Raw genomic sequence first — 13,721 nt, 5'->3', positions numbered from 1 at the left:
AAACTTTCCTTTCAATCCTTGCAGTCTCAAATGCTGAGATTACTGGTCAATATACAAAGGCAGACAAAATATGTACATTCCAAGGTCCTATTAACCAATGACCAACTATTTTCATTTCTTATTTTTGTTTTTGACAAACAGGACACCCAGTGAGAACTTCCCTACCCTTTGAAATAGTGTCTTGGTTCTTTCAGAGACCCATTCGAGGAGCGATTGGGGTGGGGAGGGAATCAATTTGACATCTCTCTCGAAAGTTTTGTGTATAATATTAGAATCCACCAAAATAATATTGGTAAACATTAACTAGTTCAGATAATTAAAAAAGAGCCTGGCGGGAGTACTGCGCCTGGTACCGATACCTGTCAAGGAAGTCCAGAGAAGCGTTATCAGGGACGCAGTTCTGCCTCCGGTGGTCATGGTTACAATCACCTGACCTTGTGGCCCAGCTCGACCCGGAGAGGAAATGCGCTTGCGCAGAGTTGAACGAGTCGTCTGAGATGTCGACAGCTTCGCCTTGAATGGCGGATCAAGGTTAGTAGTTGTTCCGGTTGCTATAATTTTTAAATATATTTTCAAGAATTTCCTTACCTTCAGGGTGGGTGTGGGGAAATGGATACGAGGACGAGGAGTGTGCGGCTGTTGCTGAGGGGGGCGGGTCTCAGGACGGAAGTTGAATGAAGGGACGGATTTGGGAGAAGCGGGAGCTTTGATACAGTAGAACCGAGGGAGTAGAGACTGGTGGCCTAGGAATAAAGAAACAAATACACTTGTAAAGAGGAGTTTGAAGTATTTAACAAGCACTGCTGATAAAGTAGAAATGGAAAACACGGCGCTGTTTCTCTGCTTGCTCCTCAATTCAACACAGACTTGAACCATCATCAGGCAAAAAGTTAATCACTCAGGGAAGTATCAAATTTTTATAGTAAGTAAAATAAAGTTTTAATTCATCGTGCGTTGTTACACAAAATTTAAGCAGCCGAGGAGATTTTCAACATGTTCATCTGCCTTAAAACCCCCGCTCTATTAATATAGAAACATAGAAAATAGGTGCAGGAGCAGGCCATTCGGCCCTTCGAGCCTGCACCGCCATTCAGTATGATCATGGCTGATCATCCAACTCAGAACCCTGTACCTGCTTTCTCTCCATACCCCCTGATCCCTTTAGCCACAAGGGCCATATCTAACTTCCTCTTAAATATAGCCAGTGAACCGGCCTCAACTGTTTCCTGTGGCAGAGAATTCCACAGATTCACCACTCTCTGTGTGAAGAAGTTTTTCCTCATCTCGGTCCTAAAAGGCTTCCCCTTTATCCTTAAACTGTGACCCCTTGTTCTGGACTTCCCCAACATCGGAAACAATCTTCCTGCATCTAGCCTGTCCAATCCTTTTAGAATTTTATACGTTTCAATAAGATCCCCCCTCAATCTTCTAAATTCCAGTGAGTATAAGCCTAGTCGATCCAGTCTTTCTTCATATGAAAGTCCTGCCATCCCAGGAATCAATCTGGTATTGTTTTATTAGCCATGTAGTTTTGTTTAATCTCAGGTATAGACATCTATATTTATTTAGAACACGCACGCAAAATGCCAGAGGAACTCAGCAAGTCAGACAGCAAATATGGAAATTAATAAATAGTCAACATATTGGACCGAGACCCTTCCATTCCAGTCCTGAGGAAGAGTTTCGGCCGGAAACGTCGACTGTTTATTCATTTCCGTAGATGCTGCCTGACTTGCTAAATTTCTCCAGCATTTTGTGTGTGTTGCTTTGTACTTCCAGTAACTGCAGCCTTTCTCGTGGTTATATTTATTTAGAACCTAGTAGATTACAATAGAAAAGGGGTGTTTCACCCCAAAATGTGTGGTTTATATATTTTAACAATCTCTACAGCAAAACACTTCATGCCCCATTCTCTCTTAGCCAACATCACAGTTCCTAGAAGTGCAAGTTACCTTATTTGGAGTTTATTTTCTTACAGCATGGAATAGGCCCTTTTGGCCCCTCGAGCCACACTGCCCTGCAGTTGCCAACAACCCCAATTTAACCCTAACCTATTCACAGGACAGTTTGCAATGTCCAATCAACCCACTTTGGACTGTGGAAGGAACTTGAGCACCTGGGGTAAACCCATGAATTCCATGGGGAGGATGTACAGCGACTCCATAGAGACTGATGCCGGAATTGAACTTCACACTCCGGAACACTCTGAACTGTAATAGTGTCGAACTAACAGCCCATACTATCTTCCATATGGTTTTGACAGGATGATGTCTTGTACAGTGGCAAGAGAAGCCAAGGCAATTAGACACTAGTCTTTGCACAGAATTAGCACACAAATATATGGAATCTCATTTGTATGTAATTCTTACTATCCTATCAATGTATCCCCACCTTCCACTTGCTTTTCCTTGTTTGTCTACAAGTGCAAGCATATAAAGCTTCTGAGTATAGGGGTATAGCGCCAGAGTATAGGGGTATGCTGTAAGATGTGGTTTTGTAGTTATAGGAGCCCCTTTGTAGCCGTGAACTGGTTCACTAAATTCTTGCATTTAATCATAAATATTATATGTCCAAAGGAAAATCGAGTTATCTATGTCCTTTGTAAATAAAACTCCTCGGATAATCTGAGGATAGTTCACTGAGAGAAGTTTAGCGTGCACCTAGTTATTGTCTGCCAAAAGTATGTTCTTATTGAGATGAGGGATTGGAAGTGAATTTGCGGTACTGAAAGTGATCCAACAGAAGTCCTGAATATGCTGATCAGGGCTCAACAACTATTTTAGAATGCCTGCAATTGATAAATGGAGTCAATTTTTTGTCATGTCTATTATGGCTTAACCAGAATTTGCTTAAAAAGGATACTTCCATGAAAAAGGAATAATACTTGAGGTGAAGAAAATTCTGTAGGAATATACTAAATCTCTGGCTCATGTTGAGTTTGCCCTAATTGGGTACAGTTTGAAGGGCTATGTGAATTTTCTAGGGACCCCTCCTTAGCTGCATTAAACAACCAAATTAACACTTGCAGCTTTCCAGGTGATTAAGATAAGGTCCATTCTTAACTAAGTCTCAGGAAAGCACACAATTCAATCTGGTTTCTGCTATTGAATTAGAGTTTCTTTCATGGGTGCTAGATTGTAAAAGGATGTTTATAACATATAGATGAATGTATGTGTAAGATTTATTTGTATCTAAGTCTGTAGATTTCATTTTCTTTCTTGGTCAGAAAATATGGCTGATTTGCTGCCAATGTCTCAATTTAATAACTAACATTTGCGAATACAAGAAAATTAAAAATAATAGCAATATCCCAGATGTCTTTATCTGTACACTCAACAACCATTTGTTTAATGTTTGAATTTGTGACTAATGAAGACTGGGAACCCATTGGCAGTGTTGAGGGGACCAGCATAGTTATTGTGAATATACACAGTAGAACACAATTTCAATAACCATACATGCAATACCTCCATTTAAGCTGCTTTTTAGGAAGAGTGTTAAGTTGATGCTTTTTGATTACTTCTCAACCAGAGGCAGTAAACATTCTCTATTTGCTATCAAAGCCTGTTAAATTTTATAATCCGATTTCTGATTCTTCCCCCCCCCCCCGTATTTGAAATCTCTTAAAATTAATAGCTGGTAAATATCCCTTGTGTTCTTAAAAATCCCTTATTGTAATGGGGTGACCAAATTCAAAAGTTCCATAAATTGTAGATGAAACACTTGAATTATTTCATAAATTACATAAAGTCCCAGAATGTATTAGGCCTTTAAATTTGAATGGTTCAATAGGCTGGAGATTTTGACTTGTCAAATTACATTGAAGGATCTGATCTTGAGCTCTCCTTTGGTTATAGAGCCCAGAAACCTGGCCTTTTGCTCACTGTGTACTTGCCAACCATTGTACCCATGTACACTAATCCCATTTACCGATATTTGTTCTGCAGCCTTTATGCTTTGGCAAATCATGTGCTCATGTAGACACTAACGTTGTAAGAGTACCTGCCTTCATCACACTCTAAAGCAGTGCATTTCAGATTTCAACTTGAAATTCTTCCTTTGATTCCTTCTAAGCCACTTACTCCTTCCCTAAACTCTCTGGTATAAGATGCCTCTACCATGGAGAGAAGTTTACTGTGTTTACCCTATTTAAGCTCCTTATAATTTTGTACATCTCTGTCAGGTGTTCCTCATCCACTCCTCCGTACTTCTCTGCTTCAAGAAAAATAGACGTTGCCTCTTATAATTGAATAGCTACATATCAGGTAGCATCCTAGTTAATCTCTGCAATCACTTTTCCTACAGTACCAGCATAACCAGAAATATGCACAATACTCCAGCTGTGACATAGACAATGCTTTATAAAGTTGTACACAATCTTTCTGCTTCAAGCTAATGAAGGCAAGTATCCCCCGAGTCTTTTTGACCACCTTATCAACCTGTACTGCTACCTTGAGTTGTAATTGAGGTCCCTCTGTTTCTCTGTACGCCATAGGGCACTACCACTGTACAGATCCAAACCCAAATGCATTATCTTGCATTTACTGGGATTAAATTCCATCTGTTGTTCTTTTCAGCATCTTACCACCAGATCAATGTTATCTTGTTGCCTACAACTGTCAAATTCTCTCAATTCACCTACTACCAAAACAGATTCATGGCCCTATGCTGTCTCTGCAGCATTGAGACAGTAAAAACACCTATGTTAGACTGTTGTTTATTGACTACAGCTCCACCTTCAATACTATAATTCCATGCAAACTCATTTCCAAACTCCTAGATCTGGGTCTCATCCTTTGTAACTGGATCCTTGTTGACCAACAGAATACAAATCAGTAAGGTTTGGGAGCAACACCTCTGCCATGATTATCCTCAACACCTAAGCCCCACAAGGCTGGTCCACAGCCTCTTACTCTCCTCCCTATGCACTTGTTACTGTGTGGTGAGAACCTGCTGTAATTCCATTTACAAGTTGCAGTTGACACCGTTGTAGTGAGACGAATCTCAAATAACAATGAGTCAGAGTAGGGGAAGAAGATAAAGCACCTAATATCATAACAACCTCTCACTCAATGTCAGTAAAACAAAAGACCTGGTTATTGATCTCAGGAAGGAGAACAGTGGGCAGGCTCTTGTTTATGTCAACAGTTCTGAGGTAGAGAAAGTTGAAAGCTCTACTGCCTTGGAGTGAAATCACCAGTAGCCTGTTCTGGTCCACGGCTGAGAAAGCACCCCTTTGATCAAGACCACAAGAAACTGCAAAGTTGTGGATACAGCTTGGCATCTCACAGAAACCAGCCACTTTGCTTTTATGTTGATTTACACTTTCCTTGTCAGCTACAGTTGTGTCATCCTGCTTTTAGAGTACTGCTTTGGGATGTATCTATCCTGTGCCTTCTGAATTGCTCCCAGAAACTCCAGCCATTGCTGCTCTGTTATCATCCCTACTAGCGTTCACTTCCAATCAACTTCGGCCAACTCCTCTCAGCCTCTGTAATTCCCTTTATTCCATTGTAATATTGTTGCATCTGACTTGAGCTTCTCTCTCTCAAATTGCAGGGTGAATTCTATCATATTAAGATCACTGTCTCTTAAGGGTTCCTTTACCTTAATCTCCTAGATCAAATCTGGTTCATTACACAACACCCAATCCAGAATCACTGATCTCCTCATGGGCTCAACCACAAGCTGCTCTAAAAAGCCATCTTGTAGGCATTCTACAAATTCTCTCTCTTGGGATTCAGCACCAACCTGATTTTCCCAATCTACCTGCAAATTGAAATCCCTATCCCTCTTAGTGAAATTGAGCTCTTTGTTCCTGAACACTATCCATATCTCATTTGAAGTGCCTTTTAAGATCTCCTCTCTCATTATTGTAGTAAGGTTCAAGATAATATTCTTAATGCTGCCTGATTTTTTTTACAGCCCTTCCCTGCAATTTCTGAAGATTCTATATCTTGGGATGTTAAACTGCCATTTTAGCCATATAACTTTGATAGCAACACTATCATGTACCCTTTTACTGACTAGTACTCTAAATTCATCTGTCTGTGCTCATCAGATCTAAGTGTTGCATTCCATAAGACCGTAAGACAAAGGAGCAGAAGTCGGCCATTCAGCACATCGAGTCTGTTCTGCCATTTCATCATGAGCTGATCCAATCTCCCCTTTAGTCCCATTCCCCGCCTTCTCACCAAAACCTTTGATGCCCTGACTACTCAGATACCTATCAATCTCTGCCTTAAATACACCCAATGACTTGGCCTCCACTGCCGCCTGTGGCAACAAATTCCATAGATTCACCACCCTCTGGCTAAAAAATTTTTTTGCATCTCTGTTCTGAATGGGTGCCCTGCAATCCTCAAGTCATGTCCTCTTGTACTAGACTCCCCCACCATGGGAAACAACTTTGTCACATCCACTCTGTCCATGCCTTTCAACATTCGAAATGTTTCTATGAGGTCCCCCCTCATTCTTCTAAACTCCAAGGAGTACAGTCCCAGAGTGGTCAAACGTTCCTCATATGTTAACCCTCTCATTCCCGGAATCATTCTAGTGAATCTTCTCTGAACCCTCTCCAATGTCAGCACATCCTTTCTTAAATAAGAAGCCCAAAACTGCACACAGTATTCCAAGTGAGGTCTTACCAGTGCCTTATAGAGCCTCAACATCACATCCCTGCTCGTATACTCTCTTCCTTTAGAAATGAATGCCAACATTGCATTTGCCTTCTTCACCACTGACTCAACCTGGAGGTTAACCTTAAGGGTATCCTGCACGAGGACTCCCAAGTCCCGTTACATCTCAGAACTTTGAATTCTCTCCCCATTTAAATAATAATCTGCCCATTTATTTCTTCTACCAAAGTGCATGACCGTACACTTTCCGACATTGTAATTCATTTGCCACTTCTTTGCCCATTCCCCCAATCTATCCAAGTCTCTCTGCAGACTCTGTTTCCTCAGCACTACCGGCCCCTCCACCTATCTTTGTATCATCAGCAAACTTATCCACAAAGCCATCTATTCCATAATCCAAATCGTTGATATACAACGTAAAAAGAAGCGGCCCCAACACGGACCCCTGTGGAACACCACTGGTAACCGGCAGCCAACCAGAAAGGGATCCCTTTATTCCCACTCTCTGTTTCCTGCCAATCAACCAACGCTCTATCCATGTATGTAACTTTCCCGTAATTCCTGCCACAACTGTCTGTTCTACCTAATGAATTAGCTCAGTTTTCCTTCTGCATTTGATTGTATCTCTCCCCCAACTGAATATAGATAGATAGATAGATACTTTATTCATCCCCATGGGGAAATTCAACTTTTTTCCAATGTCCCATACACTTGTTGTAGCAAAACTAATTACATACAATACTTAACTCAGTAAAAAAATATGATATGCATCTAAATCACTATCTCAAAAAGCATTAATAATAGCTTTTAAAAAGTTCTTAAGTCCTGGCGGTAGAATTGTAAAGCCTAATGGCATTGGGGAGTATCCACTTTACATCACATTCTTCTGCCAAATTGGTTTAAAATCTCTGCAGAATGCTGGACCATTCCAGTTCATTTGCAGTCCATCTAATTTGTACAGCTCCTACTTACTGTAGAAGTGGTCCAGGTAATCCAAAAATACAAATCCTCCCTCCTACTCCAATCCTTGGCCACACATTCCTATCCCTGTACTCGTGTAGCACTGGAAGTCATCCAAGCTAAGTGTGCAAAATGCTGTTGTAATTGTGATCTTTTGTTGTGCTTTAGCTTTTCTTAACAAAGTCTGACAATCCACCATTAAGCCATATTTCACAAGTTCAGAACATGGGTCCCTACTGATGCTGCTAAGGTTCAGGTAGATGTTGTAGTTAGTCAGTTACCAGGTCTCTGTACTAGGAAGGTTGTGCAACAATCATTCTAATGCAGCAGAAGTGTACAAACATGGTTGTTGTGATCTTGATGCGTCAAAGGGCCAGTATGTTTCAGACTCCCATTTTTTCCCCTCAATTTGGGTATCAGAAGATGAATCATTTGTATGTTCTTCTGTACTTGTGTGTTTGGCCCCTTCGGAGGGTATTTATCTTTTTGTATAATGTTGTGAAAGTCAATAAATCAGAATTATTGAATATAATTACCCAATTTGCTTCTTCTGACCTTAAGAGCTCAAGGATATAGTCAATTGATTGATATGTGCCTCATGGTGGAAAAATTCATCCAGCACTGTATTTAATCTTTTTCCTTTAGAAATCACTTTTATTGTAAACTTAGAAGCATTATTGCCAGCTATTTGCTCCAGTGAAGGATTAATGAAGGATTAATGGTGTAACACATGCTGCTGCCAGGTGCTGAGTGATAGCCATGCCTGAAACTCCCTCATAACCACTTTGTATGTTTTGTACCTTGAATGTAATCAATAAATTTCTCTTGACTAATGAAGCTGATTTAATTTTTTTTCTCTCCCTTAAACAGAGAAATTGGAGAAAAATGCTACCACAGCCTGGTGTCTTTCACTTTTTGTGGGAGATTTGTTCAGGTACAGTGAATGAAGGAAGTGCGGTGAGAACCTTTGGCAGGTATGTGTAGAAAGGTGTATGATTAGTATAGTGTCTACATCAACACTCACTTTGCCTTCCCTTGCATTCTTTTTTATAGGGAAGTAATTAATTAAAGAAACTCTAGCCAGAATTCTTTTCACACCAATCTAGTTTATTTATCCTTCCCCACCTTTGCTTCTTGAATAACAGTATCTGACTGGCTACAAACTTTGACTGCCATTGCCATTATGTATCCAATCAATAATCATTCCATATGGAATGACTGTTTACAGACCTGTGTTTTAGAATGTTTGGTTTTTGATTCCTTGGCCCGAGTCATTATAGCATATGGTATTAATTGCAAACATTTTCAGTGTATTTTAGCTTTATACTTGTATATTTGTTGACACTTTAGAAGCTAAGTTGATGCATTTTCAATGAAAGAAACAGAATGTGGAGGGAGGTGATAGTAAGTGGTTGCATCACAGCCTAATATGAAGTTTCCAATGCACAGAATTGCAAGAGGTTGTAGATCAGGGTTTCCCAATGTTTTTTATGCCATGGACCCTTACCATTAACTGAGGGGTTTGTGGGCCCCAGGTTGGGAACCCCTGCTATAGAGGGTTGTAGACTCAGTCAGCTCCATCACAGGCACAACAAATTTCATGCTAATGCAATAATAATAAAACTGATTGTGATTCTGGTTCCGTGTGTGTAAAGAGTGATGTGGGCCATTTGGGCTGAATAGCCAGTAGGTTTTAAATTTTGTGTTATACGAGGATTGTGATGTAAACTCTTACCCATTTGTCATAGCTCAGTTGTCCATTGATTCTTCAAGAAATAATGCATTTTGTAATACCAGAATGGTAAATTGATAAGTCCTTTTTCCACACTAAACAGCATTGTTTGTCAAATGTAGAAATTTATAATTGTGTAGATCTGGACAGTAAATCTTGAAAACTGATAGATCTCTCAAATCATGTATAAAGTAACAGGTAAAATTCTTAAGCCTGCCTCTCTGGTGTATCAAATGCTGTCCGTGATGTCACCTTCTCCACTTAAACCTTTTATATTGTAGGTTAACTGACTATGATGCTGAGATATCGAAGGCAGATCTCTCTGTTCGTCACAACTCAATTGATTACTATCTTCGGGTCCTTACTTCACTGGTGGAACCATTTGAAGTTCAGATTGGAGCAAAATATATGGTACTTGGAGAGCTGGAAACCACAACAGGTAGAGTGGGGAAGCTTCAAAAATAAAAATAATCATTTCATCTCCATCTTTTGCACAATTTTACTGAATTTCTCCAATGTGGCTTCTTTCATAGACTGAAAACAGCTTTAGTCTTTAAAGCTTCTATAACACTATCTTTGTTTTTGACTATCTATTCTAATACCTCTCTGGTGCAGTCTCACATTTTATTTGACACTGGTTCAGTAAGGCATTATGGGATGTTTTGCCACAATATAGGTGATAGATAAATGCAAGCTGCTCATGTAGCCAATGCAAGCTCATGCATGTCAATTTCCATCTTTGCTTTTAAACTGTCTGTAATACAGGTTTAAGACCAGCAGATGTCAGTGCTTAATCCAGTTTTCCCCTCTGTACAACCTAAATTTAAGAAAGAGTACAATCCCAGTTTGTCAACAACAAGCAGCAGCTTTGGAAAATTATGAAATTGAAACTCTTTGGTTAGTCAGTCACTTCACTGGTGCATGTGTGCATGAATTTCATTACCAGATGAATTATCAAAGGTGCTAAACATTCTAATCATCAAACGTTCTGAATTCTGATCATTTCAGTTAAAATGCTAGCATTTAATTCTTCTCCCCATTCCCACTTCAACATATCCTCGGCCAACTCTGCCATCAGGGTGAGGCTAAACACAAGCTAGAGGAACAGCATTTCATTTTCCATCTAGGTGGCCTACAAAACCAATGGCATGAACATTGGGTTCTCCAATCTTTGGTTAATTCCTCCCCCCCCAACTCTTTTCTCTCCGTGGTCTATAAGTGTTCTTCCTACACTCACCCCATACCTCATTGCCCTTTGCCTTTGCCCTCCTCCAGCCCTTCCATTTGCCTTTCACTTACACATTCCTCCCAGTGGTTCCCCTCAGCTACTATTTACATATGCCCTCCCCACTTCCCTTACTTGAATCCATGTTCCATCTTCCTCTCCAATCAGAGTCTGTTATCTTCAACCTTTTGTCACCTCCACCAATCACCTCCCAACTTCTGGCACTATTCCCACTCTCCTCTGTGCCTCTTCACCTGGCTCCGCTTATTGCCTGTTAGCCATTGTTTCACATCTTGGCCTCACCTTCTTATACTGGCTATCTCCCCCTCTTTCCAGTACAAATGAAGGGTCTTGACCTGAAACATTGATTGTCCATTTTCCTCCAGAGAGGCTGCTTGAACAGTTGAGTTCCTTCAGCATTTGGGGTTGCTTCAGATTCCAGCATCTGCAGCCTCTTGTGTAATCCACATCTACCCTGTCAAGACCCCATGATCTTTTGATTCAATCAAGGCTCTTCTCACTCTACTAAGCTCCTGTGGATACTAATGTAGCCTATCCAACTTTCGCTCAAAAGCAACTATTCCATTTCAAGTGTTGGTCTGGTGCACTATCTCTGAATTGTTCCAAATGAATTCACATCCTTCCTCAAATAAGAAGGCTAATTCTGTACAGATATTCCAGATGTGCTCTCACCAGTGCTCTGTATAACTGAAGCATAACTTCCATAGTTTTGCATTCAATTACCCTAGCAACGAACAATAACATTCTGTTAGCTTTCCTAATTACTTGCAGCATAAGTTCTTTGGATTTTATATTCCATGCTGTTATTTACATAGCCAAGCATCCCATATGTTTTTAGCAGATATTAGCTTTCCTTAACACTTTCAAAGATTTGTGTACTTTCTTCCCAACTCCCCTGTAAAATTATGCTATTTAGTTTGTTTCTCTGCATTTTTAATTCCACACTGCAACTTGTACTTCTGTAATGAATGTCAAACTGTCTGTCTCCCACTTTACCTCTGAATGTCCTTCTAATAGCTGATTCCTATCCTTTACTGTAATATGACATTTTTCGCTGAAGATCAGTAGCTTAAGATTATTTAAAAAGGTGCAGTTATGTATTTTATTGCTTATTTTATGTACAGTCACTCCTGTGCCCAGTGTTACTTTATGAATGTACAATCGATCTGTGTGTATAAGCTATCGTATGCTTTTGTATGTATTGTATTTTTTATTATTATTGTTCTGTTCTTTATCTTACTGAGTTTTTATTTTGTGCTGCATCAGGTCCAGAGTAACAATTATTTCTTTCTCCTTCACGCTTGTGTTCTGGAAATGACATTAAACAATCTTGAATCTTATTTAAATTGGTCTCGTTTCATTAGATGTAATCTATTCCTTTTGCTTGACCTGCAATATCTGTCTCCCTCATTGTTCTTGCTTTGAACCCCATCCATTCACTTGAATGTGGCATTGGAAACCCTAGTTAAACTTTATGCAGATAAAGTAATGTGTTATAAGCAAATTGCTATTATCTCTTTCATATATAATAAATATTGGATACAGTTTAGCAAGGGAAAAACAAAAATCACATTTGTAAGCTTTCTCTCATGAAAGTTGCCAAATATTCTTCCAGATGCATGCTGATTAGTAGTGATTTAACATGGGCAAGTTATTGTCTGATCAAGTTTTTGTAAGGAGTCAACAAATGGGGCAAGTTTTGAAATGGTTTGGAACAGAGCCATTATCTTGTTGGTCCATTGTTGTCTTAAATTGTTTCATTTAAGTTTCCCTTGTATAGAAGAGCCAGTAGGGAGATTAAAGGCCTCATTGGAATATTTGTCTCTTGGTCTTTGATTTCTATTGAATACTACTTCGTAAATTTGGACTGTGTTTCATTGTGCAGTATATTTAAATTGGATGACGACAGCTATTTTCTTACTTGCTCGGTGTACAAGGGCAAAGAGAGCAGCTGCAAAGAGATGAAGTTCACCATAGGGCTTTGGAAACTTCCAATCAGTTCCATTGCTTTTTGCACTTTCTTCAGTTGTTTTAATTGGTTGGATATTAACTTGGCGTTATTTTTAGGCAATGTTCCTGTGATCCAGGCTCGGCTACTAATTAATGCGGATGGAGTTGACTTACCATTACTGGAACGTGCTGTACAGGAACAGAGAAAGTACCTCCAACAAAGAGACAGAACTGCCCTTGAAACTGAGATAGCAGACAGAAGAGATGTGTGAATGTGCATATGCAAACATGCCATTGGTATTGCAGTTTCTCAAAGTACCTTGCAGGTGTGACAGCTGCTTTTAATTACAACTGTCTGATTCCTCTGTTTTGGGCTGGTGCTGAACATATAGTCTGCTTTCTGTATGTTGTGCTTACCTTGCCTTTTAAAAGTAACAATTTTGCTTTACAAAAATGTTTGTGAAATTCAAATTAAAATAGCTTTGGGAAGTTGCTGACTTGTGTATTTAGGACTTCCAGCACTTGCATTTCTGGAGTGTTTTTTGAGTACCATTCCTAAACAGCCACTTTAGTGATGTTGTATATCATGAGTTCTTGGTTTTAACCCACACTGCATCAGAGAAAGGAAGCTGGATTTTGCCCATAATGTTTTCAATTTGAGAGTGTATTACCCATTATTTTGCAAATTTGCTTTCTGTCTATGATTAAGACCAGAAGTTCCTTGTTTTTGCTGCCTCTATGGAATAAGTCATCAGTGCAGTGCTCTGCATGAATGTGCTTTAAATAACCTACATCAAGATAATCGATGCAAGTATAAAAGGTACCCAAATATTCTTCAGAGAGAAATAGAGCATGTTTTCCTTAGGATACAGCTGAGATTGTCTTATTGATCAGGTATGCAACAGATCACAAGGGTAATTGAAGAACCTTTGCTGCATTTTGAATATTATGAGGAAACTACATGTTGCCCACTGTGCTCTGCCCCCTGTGGATTAACTGCAGTTTTTGCTTTATGAAGTGAACAATTTACTTTTGAGCTCCTACTGTATACTGTGAGCAGCTACACTGTGGTTTGTGAGCACAAGACAACAGGAGCAGGAGTAAGCCACCTGCCCTTCAGCATTGCCCCTTGCTTTTCTGATCCGTGGTCAGTAATGGATGCATCTCATTTAATGCTTTTACCTTGACAAAAATA

General features: G+C 39.7%; 1 protein-coding gene across 2 annotated transcripts; it reads left to right on the top strand.

The window, feature by feature from the left end:
- Positions 1 to 421: 421 nt before the first annotated feature.
- On the top strand, positions 422 to 13,018 carry ten1 (TEN1 subunit of CST complex). 2 transcript variants are annotated; one of them, XM_073029913.1, is made up of 4 exons: positions 422 to 531; positions 8,469 to 8,572; positions 9,612 to 9,769; positions 12,644 to 13,018. In XM_073029913.1, the coding sequence occupies exons 2-4, from the start codon at positions 8,484 to 8,486 to the stop codon at positions 12,796 to 12,798; spliced, it is 402 nt and encodes a 133-aa protein (XP_072886014.1). In that variant the 5' UTR covers positions 422 to 531; positions 8,469 to 8,483; the 3' UTR covers positions 12,799 to 13,018. The 2 variants fall into 2 exon arrangements, with proteins under 2 accessions (XP_072886014.1, XP_072886016.1); XM_073029915.1 differs by lacking the exon at positions 422 to 531 and adding an exon at positions 795 to 922.
- The last annotated feature ends 703 nt before the right edge of the window (positions 13,019 to 13,721 follow it).

This window comes from Hemitrygon akajei, chromosome 26, assembly GCF_048418815.1.
Source record: "Hemitrygon akajei chromosome 26, sHemAka1.3, whole genome shotgun sequence".
In the NCBI taxonomy this organism is placed as follows: domain Eukaryota; kingdom Metazoa; phylum Chordata; class Chondrichthyes; order Myliobatiformes; family Dasyatidae; genus Hemitrygon; species Hemitrygon akajei.
The sequence above is the reverse complement of the archived record's forward strand: the minus strand, read 5'-3'. Positions and strand labels throughout refer to the sequence as shown.

Coding starts and splice junctions, on each gene's coding strand:
- ten1 (XM_073029913.1), top strand. CDS start 8,484: ATGCTACCACAGCCTGGTGTCTTTCACTTTTTGTGGGAGATTTGTTCA. Junction 8,573..9,611: donor GCGGTGAGAACCTTTGGCAG/GTATGTGTAGAA, acceptor TTTATATTGTAG/GTTAACTGACTATGATGCTG. Junction 9,770..12,643: donor AGAGCTGGAAACCACAACAG/GTAGAGTGGGGA, acceptor CGTTATTTTTAG/GCAATGTTCCTGTGATCCAG.